The sequence below is a fragment of the Hylobates moloch genome, unplaced genomic scaffold (assembly GCF_009828535.3).
Source record: "Hylobates moloch isolate HMO894 unplaced genomic scaffold, HMol_V3 SCAFFOLD_5, whole genome shotgun sequence".
NCBI lineage: Eukaryota > Metazoa > Chordata > Mammalia > Primates > Hylobatidae > Hylobates > Hylobates moloch.
Window position 1 is genome coordinate 115,055,225 of NW_026652280.1, and position 16,685 is coordinate 115,071,909.

The window sequence follows — 16,685 nt, forward strand, 5'->3', positions numbered from 1 at the left end:
TGTGACTTCCTAAGTGAAAGCAATGAAGAAAATTAAGCTATGATCTATAATGATAAAAATAAAACTATGAAAATAATTTAATATTGTTGCTACATTTATTGATACTAATCTGCCTTAAATCTTTTCTCACATGAGATAGGCATCCTAATTTATGGGTTAGGAGCTTTATTTTCACTCAGACCTGGGTTTGAATTCTTGCTTTGACATTTACTAACTGGGGGACCTTGGACAAGTTATTTTAATTTCTTTGAATCTTGATTTACTTAGCTACAGCTACAACAAGTCATAAGAATTAAAACAGATAGCAAGTACTTAATAAATAATGGTAATTAAGGAGGGATTAAAATACTAATCTTTACTCACCATTGAATACTTCATTAAATTCCCCTGGGGGTGCATGAGTGATGAATTTAGCAGCTATGCGTACCTAAAGAGAAACGAAATTTTCACTTAGAATTATGAAGAGTAACATATAAAAGGAGAAATAATTAACAAATTACAAAATTTTCATCACATCCCTTGAAAAAAATGTCCTGTTTAAACATTTACTGTTTAGGAGCCTTCAAATTTTCTTTTCATAAAGCACCCCAAAGCTGTTACTATCAATATAGGTACATTCTGATTTGGGAATATATGTGTTTGGACAAATCTGAATTTGTCTTTCAAAAACAGGATAATAGTTTTTGACCAAATACATTACATTCACAAAAAGAGAAAGCTATGATCTTGATTATGAACATTTAAGCAAAACTAAATAAAATATTAGCAAATTAAATACTATACCAATTCTCCCAATACAAGGATGGTTCAATATAATAAGTTACTGTAACTTACAAATTAAAAGACCAAAACCATGTGATCATCTCAACTCATGCTGGAAAAAAAAAAAAATTAACACCTACTCCAATATCATAAAAAACCAAAACTATTCGTTTTTAGTAGATATAAAATAAACGCCTTTACCTTAAAAAAGGGCTACCTACCAAAATTCTACAACAACCTTAATAATGAAACATAAGCAATGTCACTAACTTTATTAATTAATTTATTTTGAGATAGGATCTTGGCTGTTGTCCAGGCTGGAGCGCAGTGGCATGATCAAGGCTTACTACAGCCTCAACCTCCTGGGCTCAAGTGATCTTCCTGCTGCAGCCTCCTGAGTAGCTGGGGCCACAGGCATGTGCCACCACACCTAATTTTGTAATTTTTACTTTTGTAGAGACAGGTCTCACCATGCCCAGGCTGGTCTCAAACTCCTAGGTTCAAGTGATCCTCTGACCTTGGCCTCCCAAAGTGTTGGGATTATAGGTGTGAGCCACCGTGCCTGCCCTAAGTCATCAACTTTAAATACAAGGCAAAGATGACTCCTATCACCTCTACTATTCACCACTGTATTAGAGAGCATAAGGAATGCCATGGAAAATATTTCTTCTGTTATTCAACCTAGCCTCTGTCCTCTGCCCCCTGTTGCCATTCTCCCTTTCTGGATATACTATTATAAATGCATGGTAAAATGTTAGGTTCTAATCCGCTTATCTCATTGTTTTCCTCTATATTTTATCCTTTTTGTCATTTTATGCTTTGTCTGGGGAAAATGATCAACTCCAATCCATTAATATGCTCTTCATCTGTGCCCATTTTCCTGCTCCATTTTTTTTTAAGAGACAGGGTCTCGCTATGTTGCCCAGGCTGGAGTACAGTGGTGTGATCATAGCTTACTGTAGCCTCCAACTCCCGACCTCAGGAATCTTTCTGCATCAGCCTCCTGAGTAGCTGGGACTACAGGCACTCGTCACCAAGCCCAGCATAACAATTATTTTGACTGTTCAATTTTTAATTTCCAAGATTTTTGGTAATTCCTTTTGTCTTTTTTTTTTGCACTGGCAAGTATGTAGAGCAAAGCAATTTCTTTTAGTGTGTATACAATCATCTCTATGAGGACATTAACTACTTATTTAATTTTTGTAGTTTTTTCTCAGAGACAGGGTCTCACTTGGTTGCTCAGGCTAGAGTGCAGCAGTGTGATCATAGTTCACTGTAACCTCGAACTCCTGGGCTCAAGTGATCCTCCTGCCTCAAGCTCTCAAGTAGCTAAGACTACAGGTGTGCCTCACCATGCCTGGCTAATTTTTAAAAAATTTTAATTTTCTGCAGAGAGAGGGTCTCACTATGTTGCCCAGGCTGGTCTCAAACTCCTGGCCTCAAGTGATCCTCCCACCTCAGCCTCCCAAAGCATTGAGATTACAGGTGTGAGCCACTGTGCCCAGTATAACTACCCATTTTAAAGTCTTGTTCTATTGATTGTTTCCTAAAAATTTAGATCCTCTCCTCATTGAATTTGATTCTTCCCTTTCATGGTATTGGTTTTCCATAAATGGTACTCTGACTTTAATTTAGTTTGCCTAGTGTTTGCTGGTAGCTTGTCTCTAGTGACTATAGGGGAGGGAAAGAGTAGATTTGCTTCTGCTCATCAGGGTATGTGAGCAGTTTATCCTCTGAGTGAGCCTAAAGTCCATAGGGTATGTGGGACACCACTCTGCATCTATGGTCCCAGTGCTCATACTCAGTGCTATATTCTGAGGACAAAGGCTGTTTTTGTCTTCAGCTTAGCCCAAAGAGGAGAGAAGAGAGGAGCTAAGTGGTCCAACTAGCCAGAGAGCAATTCTCCAGTTAATCTACTCTAAGACTGTTCTGGATCCTTTCCTTCTGGATTCTTAAACTGAAGTAAGATCCTCCAGAATGGCTCCTATCTATTTGGCATTTGGCAATACCAATATATACATATTTGGCAGTATCTATACATAGTAATAATGCTAGTAATGATAAGAAATAGGACTCACCACAAATGGGTCTCTCAGTATAGTTCTAACATACTACAAGAGAAAGGATGAAAATTCCCTAATATTTGATGTAATAATGAGTATGAAGATGATTCAACTCCCTAAGGTAGGGCAAAGAACATGGTATATCTAACAATAAACTGAGCCTTATTTCTAGATAGATATCCTCTGTTGACTTCTTTATTTCCTTCAAACAATTTTAAGTTTATTGATGACCCCATCAAATTCAAACTATTCTTCAGCAGAAAAAAAAAATACTTTCAAGAGTCTCTTGAAAATAAAGCTGGGGCCAGGTGTGGTGGCTCACGACTGTAATCCTAGCACTTTGGGAGGCTGAGGTGGGCGGATCACTTGAGGTCAGGAGTTCAAGACCAGTCTGGCCAACATGGCGAAACCCCATCTCTACCAAAAATACAAGAATTAGCTGGGTGTGGTGGTGGGTGCCTGTAATCCCAGCTACTTGGGAAGCTGAGGCAGGAGAATCACCTCAACCCAGAAGGTGGAGGTTGCAGTGAACCAAGATTGCACCATTGCACTCCAACCTGGGCAACTGTGGGAGACTCTGTCTCAAAAAAAAGAAAAAAAAATACAAAAAAAAAAACACTGGGAATGAGAAGAGAATTAGAAAAAAAAAACAGAAATTTGGGTTGGGTGTGGTAGTTCATGCCTGTAAACCCAGCACTTTGGGAGGCTGAGGCAGGTGGATCGTTTGAGGTCAGGAGTTCGACACCAACCTGGCCAAAAAGGTGAAACCCTGTCTCTACTAAAAATACAAAACTTAGCCGGGCATGTTGGCACACACCTGTAATCCCAGCTACTTGAGAGGTTGAGGCAGGATAATCTCTTGAACCCAGGAGGCGGAGCTCGCAGTGAGCCGAGATCCCGCCATTGCACTCCAGCTTGGGCGACAGAGTGAGACTCTGTCTCAAAAAAGAAAATAAACAAAACAGAAATACTTTACAACTTTAGCATTCCTGGGTTTATACAAATAATCTTACTGTAAGTTCACTCTTATTCTGAAAAGGACAAAGAAAAGCTGCTCTGTGATGAAACTGTTAGTCAAGAAAGGCCTAGTGATTGATGGAGCAAGGTAGAATGGAAAATTTGGGTTCCAATAACTGTCTCTGTTGGTCCATTAGCTAACTAGATTTGTGATTCTAGAAACATAACTAACTGTTTTCGGTCCTGAGTTTTCTCATTATAATCCAACTCCTCATAGAGTCATATTAGAAGATCTGCAAAATTTCTTTTAGCTACAAATCCTACAAGTTTTTTAAGACTTGGAAAAAAAAAAAGTTGGTATGTGGACTACCTGGAAACAGGCATCAGGAATTCATGCCACAAAAATACATGTTAGAATATTCTTAGGTACATAAAGTTTTAGAACCCTGCCTTGACAGGGTAATTACAGATAGTATATTCTTTTTTCTGGGATGAAAACTGGTGGAGAGGAAATGCTCCATAAGGCTCCATATATTAACTGAGCAAAAACAATAAAAAGAGAGATTCTAATCAGGAAGAAATCCTGCTCAACTCATGAAAATTATGCTACATAGGACTAACCGTTACAATATAGATTTCTATCTATATTTTCCTTGGCATGTACACTTAATCATATTTCTGTACTTTTCAACTGTTGGTATCAATCTCTTATTTAAAAAACCAGTAATCCTACTTTTAATAATCAACCTTTTTTTTTTGGTCTATTTGTGAAAAATCTGTGCCCGGCCTGATATATTTACACACTCACTATAAAATCTGAAGTCTGGGCTGCGTGCGGTAGGTAGCTCACACCTGTAATCCCAGCACTTTGGAAGGCCGAGGTGGGTGGATCACCTGAGGTCAGGAGTTTGAGACCAGCCTGGCCAACATGGTGAAACCCTGTCTCTACTAAAAATATAAACACTAGCCGGGCGTAGTGGTGGGCACCTGTAATCCCAGCTACTCGGGAGGCTGAGGCAGGAGAACTGCTTGAACCCAGGAGATGGAGGTTGCAGTGAGCCAACACGGTGCCACTGCACTCCAGCCTTGGTGACAGAGGAGACTCTGTCTCAAAAAATAAATAAATAAATAAATAAATGAATGTAAAGTCTGTTCCATGGCTCCTCCTTCCCTAATTCCTGCACTCATAACACTTAGCTCCTAGACTTACAGCTACACTCATGCCTCAGGGCATATTTCTTCTTCCTTTGGCCAGAAATGCTCTCTTGGATGATTCACTCCAATCTTTATTCAGTCTCTGTTCAAGTGTTACCTGCCAAATAAACTACCCTTCCCTAACTCCCATATATAAATTAGCTGTTGTACCCTTCCAACCTTCACAATTCTAGCCCCTTTACTGCTTTATTTTTCTTCAAGGAATTTGCCACCACTGAACATATACTTACATGTTTACTGTCCAACATCCCCCAAAGAAGTCCAAGATCACAGGGCAAGAGTCAATAAACTGCTAATGTAAAGGGCAGATGGGCTTTGGGAGTCACACAGTTTCTGTCCCAACTGTTAAGCATGATTGTGTTCCAATAAAACTTTATTTTGTACTCTGAAATTTGTATTTCATGTAATTTTCACATCATGAAATATGATTATTCTTTTTTTGTTTTCAACCATTCTAAAAGCATTAGTTTATAGATTCTATAAAAACAAGCAGTGGGCCCAAAACAGCAGCTCACACCTGTAATCCCAACACTTTAGGAGGCCAAAGTTGGAGGATCGCTTGAGCTCAGGAATTCGAGACCCACCCTAGGCAACATAGTAAGATCTTATCTCTATTAAAAATAACAAAACAATTTAGCCGGGCATGGTGGCACATGCCTGTAGTCCAAGCTACTCAGGAGGTTGAGGCAGGAGGATCACTTGAGCCTGGGGGGTCAAGGCTGCAGTGAGCTATGATTGTGCCACTGCACTCCAGCCTGGGCAATAGAGCAAGAGCCTGTCTCAACAAACAAAACAAAACAAAACAAAACAAAAACAGATAGTGGACTGGATTTGGCCCACTGGCCATAGTTTGTCAACCCCTGACATAGAACAAAAGAACTTGTTATGTTTGTTCAGTGCAGTATACCCAGGACTGAGACCTAGAAGATGCTAGGAATGTGAATGAATGACTACTATTTTATTGTTTATAAAACTCTTACATAAGCTGTTTCTTTTATTGATCTTTAAAACAGCTTGTTAAGGAAGGCAGGGGAGAGACTATTATCCCCATTTATAAATCAAGAAATAGGTTCAGGGAGTGTAATTGCCTTGTCTAAGATTGCATGCTTATAATAAATGGGTGGAGGTGGAATTGTAACTTGGACATTCAACTATATCATGCAGTATTAAAAGGAAGTAAAAGTCTGGAGGATTACCTTTAGTGTGTCACATGAATTTGGCTTTGTCCTTTTGGACTGTTTTAACCAAGAATTGAGTCAAAGCTATGCTTGTGAAAGATGCAGTTGTCACAAAGTTGAGAGGAATAGATAAAATGATAAATAATAAGTTTAAAAGTTAACATTTTATCCAACTTCAAAACTGGGTCAAAGCTAAGATGAAATTAATAGAGCAAAAGGGGAGAGGGAAATGACTAAGCAGTTAGTGATTGAAAAAATATCTTTGCTACAATACAGATGAGGGATGAAATTTTCATTAACAGTGATTTAGTCAATCATTCTCAAGGGTGGGAGAGGGAAAGAAAGAAGGCAATTATCTCCCATAAAGGGGAGGTATGTCAGCTCCCCTAACTTGAGAATCACTAATATGAAGGTTTTAGTTGAACAAAAACTGAACTGCTGCTTAAAAAAAAGCCTTTAAAAAACTGTCCCTATTTCATAAAGTAATAGTTTCACTACACACTGTATTCGTCAGATAGTATCTACAGTAAAGGGTGTAACTCTTCGAATATTTTAAAGGGAGAATATCCGAGGCTTTTACATAATTCCCTCTTTCACATATTTAAATATTACAATAAAATTACTAGCATAAAATTAATTATATTTTGTTTCTAACCTAAAAAGGGGGGATTTAAAATATATAACCAACAAAAGGTAAGATTTCCTAAATTTCAATTTCTTCCCATTCGTCTTATTCTCTTACCTCTAAAAGGGGGAAATAAACCAATCGTTGCAAGATTCAAAATTTCATTTTCACATTACTAGTATCTGTACTAAAAGTTTAAAAATCAGTCGCACTGAAAAGTCCTAAGTTTCATTTTCCCTAGAAATGGCTTAATTTTCTTAGATTTTTATATACCATATTTTAGCAAGAATCTTCAGAAAATGTCCTAAGGAATTTATAAAACTAGCTTATTAGATAATCTTTTAATAACAGACCCCACACATTTCATCAACATTGCACCTATTCACAACTAGCTTTTATTTTTTATTTTTTTCTAGAAAGAGTCTTGCTCTGTCACCGAGGCTGGAGTGCAGTGGCGCAATCTCAGCTCACTGCAACCTCCGCCTCCCGGGTTCAAGCTATTCTCCTGCCCCAGCCTCCTGAGTAGCTGGGATTACAGGCGCCTGCCACCACGCCTGGCTAATTTTTGCATTTTTAGTAGAGACAGGGTTTCACCATGTTGACCGAGCTGGTCTCGAACTCCTGACCTCATGATCTGCCTGCCTCCGCCTCCCAAAGTGCTGGGATTACAGGCGTGAGCCACTAAGCCCAGCCATCACTAGCTTTTAAAATTATTTCCTTGGGCTGGGCATGGTGGCTCACACCTATAATCCCAGCACTTTTGGAGGCCGAGGCAGGTCAGGAGTTTAAGACCAGCCTGGCCAACAGGGGGAAACCCTGTCTCTGCTAAAAATGCAAAAATTAGCTAGGCATTGTAATCCCAGCTACTCTGTCTAACAAAAAAAAAAAAAAAAAAAAAAATCCTTGACAAACACATACAAAAGAACTTTAAGTTAAATATTTAACAACTGCAACTCTTTGTGGGCACCGGTGGATAATTCTAGACAGAAAAGGGAGAATTCTTTTGCTAGAAAATATCCACATTCCACTTATCAGCAAAGGCCTGGTCAGTTTATACCACCCCAGTTTTGTATACTTTAGGAGCCAAATCTCTGCCAGCATGTCTCCCTGGGTTCTTCCAACCCAACCGTAAAAAGTGTTCAAAGTGTATTTGAATGCTTATCGTAGCATCTAAAATATAACTGCTATTGATAATTAGTTCTATAGATACTAGTCTGCCTCCAAAGACTCAAGTTTTTTGGGAGGGAAACTGCCTTGCTTTCCTCTTCTATACATTACAGGGTCTAGCAAATTAAATTACATGTAGCAGGCAATGAGTAAATGTTTACAAAATCCCTTTTGAATAAAAAGATGTGAAGGAAATGTTCTCAGTTTTAAAGATTATTATGAGGTACTATGGCAAAATGGAAAGACACAGGCTCTGGATTGGACAGACCCAGTTTTGAATTTCAGTCACTTAAAAATCTCTTTGAACCACATCCTCTCCCTAAAGTGGGACAGTATGTACTCCTTAAAAATTGTTGTGAATTGTTACAGCTCTTTTAGAATTTTTGTAGCAGGTTTTCTGGTTTTCACCAGAAACCAACCTACCCAATATTAAATTTAAAAAAATTGTTGTGAAGATTAAATGAGATAATACATGGTCAAATCTTTAGCAGAATACTTAAAATATAACAGGAGAGGCTCAATAAATGTCAGCTACTGTTATCTTAACTGGTCACAGCAGGATAACTGTTACTTTAAATTATAAACTGAGCAAACCCTTCAAATTACTATCAAATTACTACTTCAAAGAAAATAATCCTTTTTCTAGAAATCCTTTGGGTCCTAGCCACTTTATATTCTCTATCATTACCATCATAATAATCCCCACCAATAACCTCAAACAGTAGCAACTTTTTACTGACCAAAAAAGCTTTATGAAAATGTCTGTTCCAATTTCCCTTTAAAGTAATAACACATATTTCAAAGTTTTTAAAGTTTTCCAAATAGGGTATACTTAAAGAAAGTATAATAGTAGTAAACTGTGCCTCTGTAAATATTTATTTTACTTATTTTTACTCTAACCCATTCCAAAAGTATTCAAGAATAAATAGTTGCATTTATTTTTCCTGAAAGAGACAGATACAGGACGTTATTCTTATCCTAGTAAGTTCTGCTTGCACAGAATTCAATGCTATTTCCTAACGGAGTCTTTCCCATTTGAAGATATTTCAGATGTTGCATCAAACTAAAAGGCTTCCGTATGGCAAAGGAGAAAATTAACAGTATGAGGATACAACTAAGTGACTGGGAGGAAATATTTGCAAACTATACATCTGATAAAGGGCTAATACCGAAAATACATAAGGAACTCAAAACAATTCAATAGCAAGAAAACAAATAACCCAATTTTAAAATGGGCAAATGGTCTGAACAGACATTTCTCAAAGAGATACAAATGGGCAAGAGATATATGAAAAAATGTTCAACATCTCTAATCAGGAAAATGAAAATTAAAACCACAATGAGATATCACCTCATGCCTGTCAGAATGGCTATTATCAAAAAGACAAATGATAACAAGTCTTGGGCCACGATAAGGAGAAAAAGGAAACCTTCTGTTGGTGGGAATGTAAATTAGTACAGCCATTTTGGAAAATACTAATAGCATGGAAATTCTGCAATATACTAAAATTACCACATGATTCAGAAATTCACTTCTGGATAGATAGCCAAAGGAACTGAAATTGGTATGTCAGAGAGGTATGTGCACCCCCATGTTCATTTCAGCAGTGTTCACAATAATCAAGATACGAAAGTAACCTAAGTATCAATCAACTCAACAGATGAATGGATAATGTGTTATATACACACAATGGAATACTATACAGCTTTTAAAAAGAAGGAAATTCTATCTTTTGCAACAACAAGAATGGACCTGAAAGATATATGCTAAGTGAAATAAGCCAGACACGGAAAGATGAATACTGTAAGATCTCACTGTAAGATATGCGGAATCTAAAAAAGCCTATTTCAGAGAAACAGAGAATAGAATGGTGGTTACCAGAGGCTGAGGGGTCAGGGAAGGAGAAAGGAAAGATATCAAAGATAGCAATTAGAGCGTATAAAGTTACAGCGAGACTGGAAGAATAAGTTCTAGTGCTCTACTGCACTGCATGGTGACCACAGTTAGTAATAATGTATACAGTAGTGGTTTCACTAAATAAAAGTTACTGTTATCTGTGTTTCTTAAAATTCCAAATAAGCTACATATTATTTTCCCAGTTTAGACCTGGAGATACACAGAACATACTCAGAAATAAAATTGTAGATGTATGTAGTTTATTTTATCATTATCAGCAAGAGATAAGACTTGAAAGCATAAAGATATGTCTTAAATCAGGATCAACATTATAAAAAATAGATGCTGGCATTTCCAAATAATTTGCTTCACATTCACTCTTTCAAAAGTCGTTTTAATAGTCTTTAGAAATTGTTTTCTCTATTAGTAGCCAATTATGAGTTTTATTAGACACAAGTAGGTAGGGAAGTCAGGCAAGTTAGTTTTAAGTAGAGCAATTTCACTTTAAAACATTCTACAAACTCTAGGGAATAACTGCTTTTCTGGTATGTCTTAAACACTTGACTATTTACTAAAGCAATTATGTACATCTCACACACACATGGAGTGGCAAACTTTAGGCTTCTCTCTAAGGCCTCTTTTGAACTAGGATTTGACACCCCACCCCGCCTCCCTGCCCCACATCCCCCTGTCTTTGGCCTGCCTAGCCCAGTTTTAGCAAGAATCTGCCCACCCTTGATATCTGATCAAGTTCTTCATTCCCTACTTTTGATGTGTAAGTCTTTGAACTGCCTTCAGCATGAATCCCCCTACCCTCATGGTCTCCTCTTAGTAATTTTCTCCCCAACTCTGCTTATTGGCTATACGTAAATACCCAGCTGTCTTTACTGTATTAGGAGTTGAGCCTGATTTTTCTCCCCTATTGTAATAGTCTTTTCTTTGGTTTGTTTTTGAGATGGAGTCTTGCTCTGTCACCCAGGATGGAGTGCAGTGGCGTGATGTCGGCACACTGCACCCTCCACCTCCTGGGTTCAAGCAATTCTCCTGCCTCAGCCTCCCAAATAGCTGGGATCATTACAGGCGCCCACCACCACGCCCTGCTAATTTTTGTATTTTCAATAGAGATGGGGTTTCACCATGTTGGCCAGGCTGGTCTTGAACTCCTGATCTCAGGTGATCTGCCTGCCTTGACTTCCCAAAGTGCTGGGATTACGGGCATGAGCCACCACACCTGGCCATAACAATTTTGAATAGTCTACTGTTTTAACACGCACTAGAATAATTTTTACTTTAACTAGGAGTCATTGTATTTCATACCACTTAGTAGTGTTTAAAAATAACATATTTAAGCCTAACATTTACAACATACAGAAAAAAAATTAAAATGAGTGAAAACATCCCATAAGCAACTTGTTTAGGAGCTTAAATGTGCTTAAAAAAAAAAATACCCATAAGGTTAAAAAATTAGGAAAAAGCCTCTTTGAAACTATTCTGGTCCGGAGGTTGCCCAATAATAAATAAAATAAATTAGGGAAAAATGACCACACCAAGTACCCTGAGATTCACATGTTAGCGAGCAATGATGTAGATGTCAAGTTCGAAACGGTAAAGTTTGGCAGTGAGAACCCATGCTAGATGGAAAAAGCAACACTGGGAAACAAGAACGGTTTTGCCTTTAAGGTCTGGTATGTATCTAGCATGTTACGGCATTCTAACTTAAAGTATATCTTTTTACCAATTTTTTTTCCCTCAAAATCACTGGGAGTCAGATACAGTTTCACATGCCAGCTTTACCGCTAAATTGCTTGGGTCTTAGTTTCTTCATTTGTGATTATAAAACCTACTCATATCTAGGACCGTTTTAAGAACCCATGAGGTAACATGAGACAGACTCCCATACAGCAGATACTTAATTTTCTTCCCTAAGCAAATACCTAGACATCACTGAATTCTGAGTTATGTTGTCTTTTAAAAAGTTCAGCTCTTTGTGTTTAACAATTTGTTCATTCACTCAAAACAAACCACAAAACAATTCATTTGGTCTCAGGCACTGAGGTGAATACTAAAGACAAAGACAAAGAGTAGGACTGTCAAAGAAGTAAGCCAACAAGTTATCTTTTGCCTCAAATCAGTGGTTCTGGACCTTGGCTACACATTAGAATCACCTGGGAAGATTTAACTATATTGACATATGGGTTCCACCTGCAGAAATTCTGATGTAATAGTCTGGGGTAGGGATTGGGCATCAGTTTAAAAGCCTCCTCAGGTGATTCTAACGTGCTGTCAGGGTTGACAGCCACTACCTTAAGCTAATATAAAGTACAATTCATCCTGGTAGATACAAACAACATAAGACGAATATAACATACAGTAAGCACCTTAGCTTTCCAATCTCTGTATACTTTACCACTGTTAACAAAACAATTTATACAAATAATAGCCTTCAGTAAAGATGTGCCAGCATTTAAAAATAACTATAATTCAGGCTGGGCACAGGGAGCTCATGCCTGTAATCCCAGCACTTTGGGAGGTCAAGGCAGGAGGATCACTTGAGCCCAGGGGTTTGAGACCAGCGTGGGCACACAATGATGTCTCATCTCAAAAAATAAAAAATCCGGCTGGGCGTGGTGGCTCACGTCTATAATCCCAGCACTTTGGGAGGCCGAGGCGGGTGGATCACGAGGTCAGGAGTTCAAGATCAGCCTGGCCAAGATGGTGAAACCCCGTCTCTAGTAAAAATACAAAAAATTAGGCAGGTGCAGTGGCAGGCGCCTGTAATCCCAGCTACTCAGGAGGCTGAGACGGGAGAATCGCTTGAACCCGGGAGACGGAGGTTGCAGTGAGCCGATATGGTGCCACTGCACTCCAGCCTGGGCGAAAGAGTGAGACTCTGTCTCTAAAAAAAATAAAAATAAACACAAATAAAAAATTCAAAAATTAAAAATAAAATAATTGCCAGGGCCGAGTGCCGAGTGCAGTGGCTCATGCCTGTAATCCCAGGAGTTTGAGACCAGTCTGGGCAATATACTGAGACTGTTTCTACAAAAAAAATTTAAAAGTTAGTTTCGTGCCTGCAGTCCCAGCTACTCAGTAGGAAGGCTGAGGTGGGAGGATCACTTGAGCCCAGGAGGCAGAGGTTGCAGTAAGCCAAGATCCCACCACTGAACTCCAGTCTTGGTGACAGAGTGAGACCCTGTCCCAAAAATAAAATAAAAAAATTAAAAACAACTATAATTCAAAGCAGCAAAACTGCCAAAGCAGTAGTACAGATAACATAAGGCACAGAACTTAAGAGTACAGAGTTGAATATTGAGCTGGGTTGGTGAAGGACAACTACAGAGAAAAGGAGAAGCTGGGCTCTGCAAAGTACTTTAGATAGGGTGGAAGGGAGGAAAGGGAGGGCACTATGAGTGAGGAAATAAGAAGAACAAAAAGGGTAGTGGGAAAACACTCTCTTGTTTGGTAGACAGAGGATTTGGAGATAATAAAAGAGAAGGATGAAGTAAGGTAAGTCAGATAGCAGTAATGATGGTAATACCAAATCTGGTTTCATTCTGTATGTCATAGGCAATGGTCACTTGCTAAAGCTTTCTGAGGAAAAAGCTCCATTAATAAAAATCTATCAGTAATACAGAAGTACTGGAGTCCTCAATATGGCCTCACAACACTTGGAAATCAGACTGCCCTATGAGAGTTAACAATGAAATCAAGACAGGCTATCCAAGCAAGATTCATGCATTCAACAAATATCAGAAGACCCACTATGTTTTAGGCAATGGTGACTCACCAGCATACTGTCCTCGTGGAGTTTACATTCTAGTGGGTAAAGACAACAGAGAAGATTAAGTAAAATACGAGCTGGCAAGTGATAAATGCTAAGGAGAAAAAACAAGGCAAAGAAAAGGGACAAGAAATGTTAGGATTTGGAACTGGATAGAATAACCAGAGAAAGCTTCACTAAGGAGGTGACTTCTGGTTAAGTATCTGAAGTGAAGGATAGAGAAGGAAGAGAACTCCAGAGAAAAGAACAAATGCAAAGATTCTTCAGTGAAAATATGTGATTGGAACAAAGACCAGAAGAACATGCAGGAGATAAAGTCAGAGATAAATGGCAAAGAGGTAACATCCCAGAACATAGGGACTTAGAAGAAGATGGGAAGCCACTGGAGGGCTTTGAGCAGAAAAGTGACATGTTCTGACCTACACTTTAACCAGATCACTCTGGATGCTTCATCGAGGACAGACTGCTGGGGGGGAGCAACAGCAGAAGCAGGGAAACCATAAAAAATAGTATTTTAATAATCTAGAGGTCACAATAGCTTCTTCCAGAGTGGTTAGAATAAGGGTGTGGTAAGAAATAGTCAAATTCTGGGTTTATTTTAAAGACAGAGACTACAGGATTTGCCAGTGGACTACATGTGGATTGTGAGAGAAATAGTAGTCAAAGATAACACTAACGTTTTTGACCTGAGCAACTAAAGAATGCAAGTGTCATTAACTAAGGGGGGGCAGACTGTAGAAGCTGCAGTATGCAAATTTTTGACACATAACCAGTCCTACAAAACTCCCCTGCTAGTAATGTGACAACAAATGAACCTATCTAGAGGAAAAATGTCCAATGCTGTTATACAAAGACCTGACTTGGTTTTGGTGTTGGGTACATATGCCTATTATGAAACAAAATGCCATCAATACTTTGACTATCTAGTTAACTTCCTTTGTTCTAATTCTATGCTCCATTAAAACATCCTAACTTGATTTCCCATGTTCCTGACCTATCTGAAAAAAAGAACTTAATTCCTTCTATATGTATTAAATTGTTATTCCAGTTTTATACATTAGTTTCATAAGCCTAGCTAAAATGAGTTTATCCCTGAGAGAGACTTGGGTTTAGTATCCTGATCAATCAAGCTTCTGAGCTAAATAAACAGAGGACTAAGATTTGAACCACAGCAAGTTCGCTAAGATAATGGTTCTCAAGTATTCCAATAATTATTGGGAGGCTTATTATAAATAATTCCTGACAACTGGTTCTAAAAAATTCTGATTCAATATACCTAGGATGGAACTCAGAAATCTGTTTTTGAAGGAAACACAGATTCTACCATAGGCAAGGATGTTCTAAGATACTGTCATACTGTAAAGTTTCTCCTTGGCCTTGTTACGGGGACTTTAATGATCTTTAAATTTCTAGAGCCATGTTTTTCAACACATGTTTAATAACACAGCATAAATAACTAGAATATTTCACGGCATACTTAAGCTCAAAGAGCACTAAGCAACTTTTTTTTTTTTGAGACGGAGTTTCACTCTTGTTGCCCAGGCTGGAGTGCAATGGCGCAATCTTGGCTCACTGCAACCTCCGCCTCCTGGGTTCAAGCTATTCTCCTGCCTCAGCCTACTGAGTAGCTGGGATTACAGGCATGTGCCATCACGCCCAGCTAATTTTGTATTTTTAGTAGAAACGAGGTTTCTCCATGTTGGTCAGGCTGGTCTCGAACTCCTAGCCTCAGGTGATCCGCCTGCCTCAGCCTCCCAAAGTGCTGGGATTAGAGGCGTGAACCACTACGCCTGGCCCTTCTTTTTTTTTTTTTTTTTTTTTTTGAGACAGAGTCTCGCACTGTCGCCCAGGCCAGGCTGGAGTGCAATGGCATGATCTCGGCTCACTGCAACCTCCTACTCTCAGGTTCAAGTGATTCTCCCAAGTAACTGGGACTACAGGCGTGTGCCACTATGCTGGGCTAATTTTTGTATTTTCTGTAGAGATGGGGTTTCACTATGTTGCTCAGGCTGGTCTTGAACTCCTGGGTTCAAGTAATCCGCCTGCCTCGGCCTCCCAAAGTGCTGGGATTACAAGTGTGAACCACCGCACCTGGCCATTCAGCAACAATTATAATGCAGTCAGGACCACAGAACACCAATGTTTCAGTGTCTATAAAGGCATCCAGGTTACTACATGATTAACTTGGTTGCTGTTTAGGACTATGTTATTATTTCATCAAAACTGCTTACTATCTTACTATCTACTTAAAGGAATCAAAATGGGTAAGAGCATAGGCGCTGACAGCAGACAACGGCATTGTATCCACTCTGCCATTTACTAGTTCTGGACACTTGGGTCATATATTTTAACCTCAAATGTGCCTGTGCCTCAGTTTACTCTACTGTAAAATAGGCATAAGTATCTGCCCTATAAGGATGTTGTGAGATAAATACATGGTTAATACATAGTTAGCACAAAATAAGCACTTAAATGTTATCCAGATGTAAAACAAAGAATCCACAAAGCAAAGTTCTCTTACCACCTTCCTTTGCTACAGTCTGCCATTATGGTGTTTTGTTGTTTAAACAGTATGTTATACCATGATCCACACTCAACAGAGTTCGATCAATGTTCCATTTTACCAACACTGCCTTAACAATCTGTATGTACAGTTGTACCAAAGATAAATTTTACACACTGCTCAAAATTTCATAATACATTATAGCTGTGAAGAATTTATGATAAACCAGGAAGGATGTATAAAGGAAGGAGAGGCCTGAGGCAGAGAGATAATTAAAAATGTTGTTAAAAATAATTCAAGCATAAAAAAAGGTCCTGAATGAAAATAATGGTAGATGGAATGTGGACAGGTTAGAGATATTATTAAGTGAAAAGTGTGTTTGTATATGCATATAATTAGAAAAGATACAAGAGGAATTGGTAATATTGGCTACTTGTCAGGGAAACTGGGTGGGTGGAAGACAGGGGCAGGAGGAGACTTTTTACTGGTGCTCTTTCCTACCATTTTTTTTTTTTTTTTTTGGTAGAGGCCGGGATC

General features: G+C 38.6%; 1 protein-coding gene and 1 non-coding gene across 2 annotated transcripts in view; one reads left to right on the top strand and one right to left on the bottom strand.

Annotated features, from left to right (window-relative positions):
- Positions 1–16,685, bottom strand: part of CAPZA1 (capping actin protein of muscle Z-line subunit alpha 1) — a 47,193-nt gene that overhangs the window by 23,895 nt on the left and 6,613 nt on the right. Inside the window, exon 2 of the mRNA XM_032154998.2 lies at positions 364–427. Coding sequence (XP_032010889.1) covers positions 364–427 — 64 coding nt within the window. The remainder of the gene's footprint in view (positions 1–363; positions 428–16,685) is intronic.
- LOC116470026 (U7 small nuclear RNA) lies at positions 8,326–8,390 on the top strand. Its single transcript, XR_004370381.1, has one exon. It is a non-coding gene; the product is annotated as a U7 small nuclear RNA (small nuclear RNA).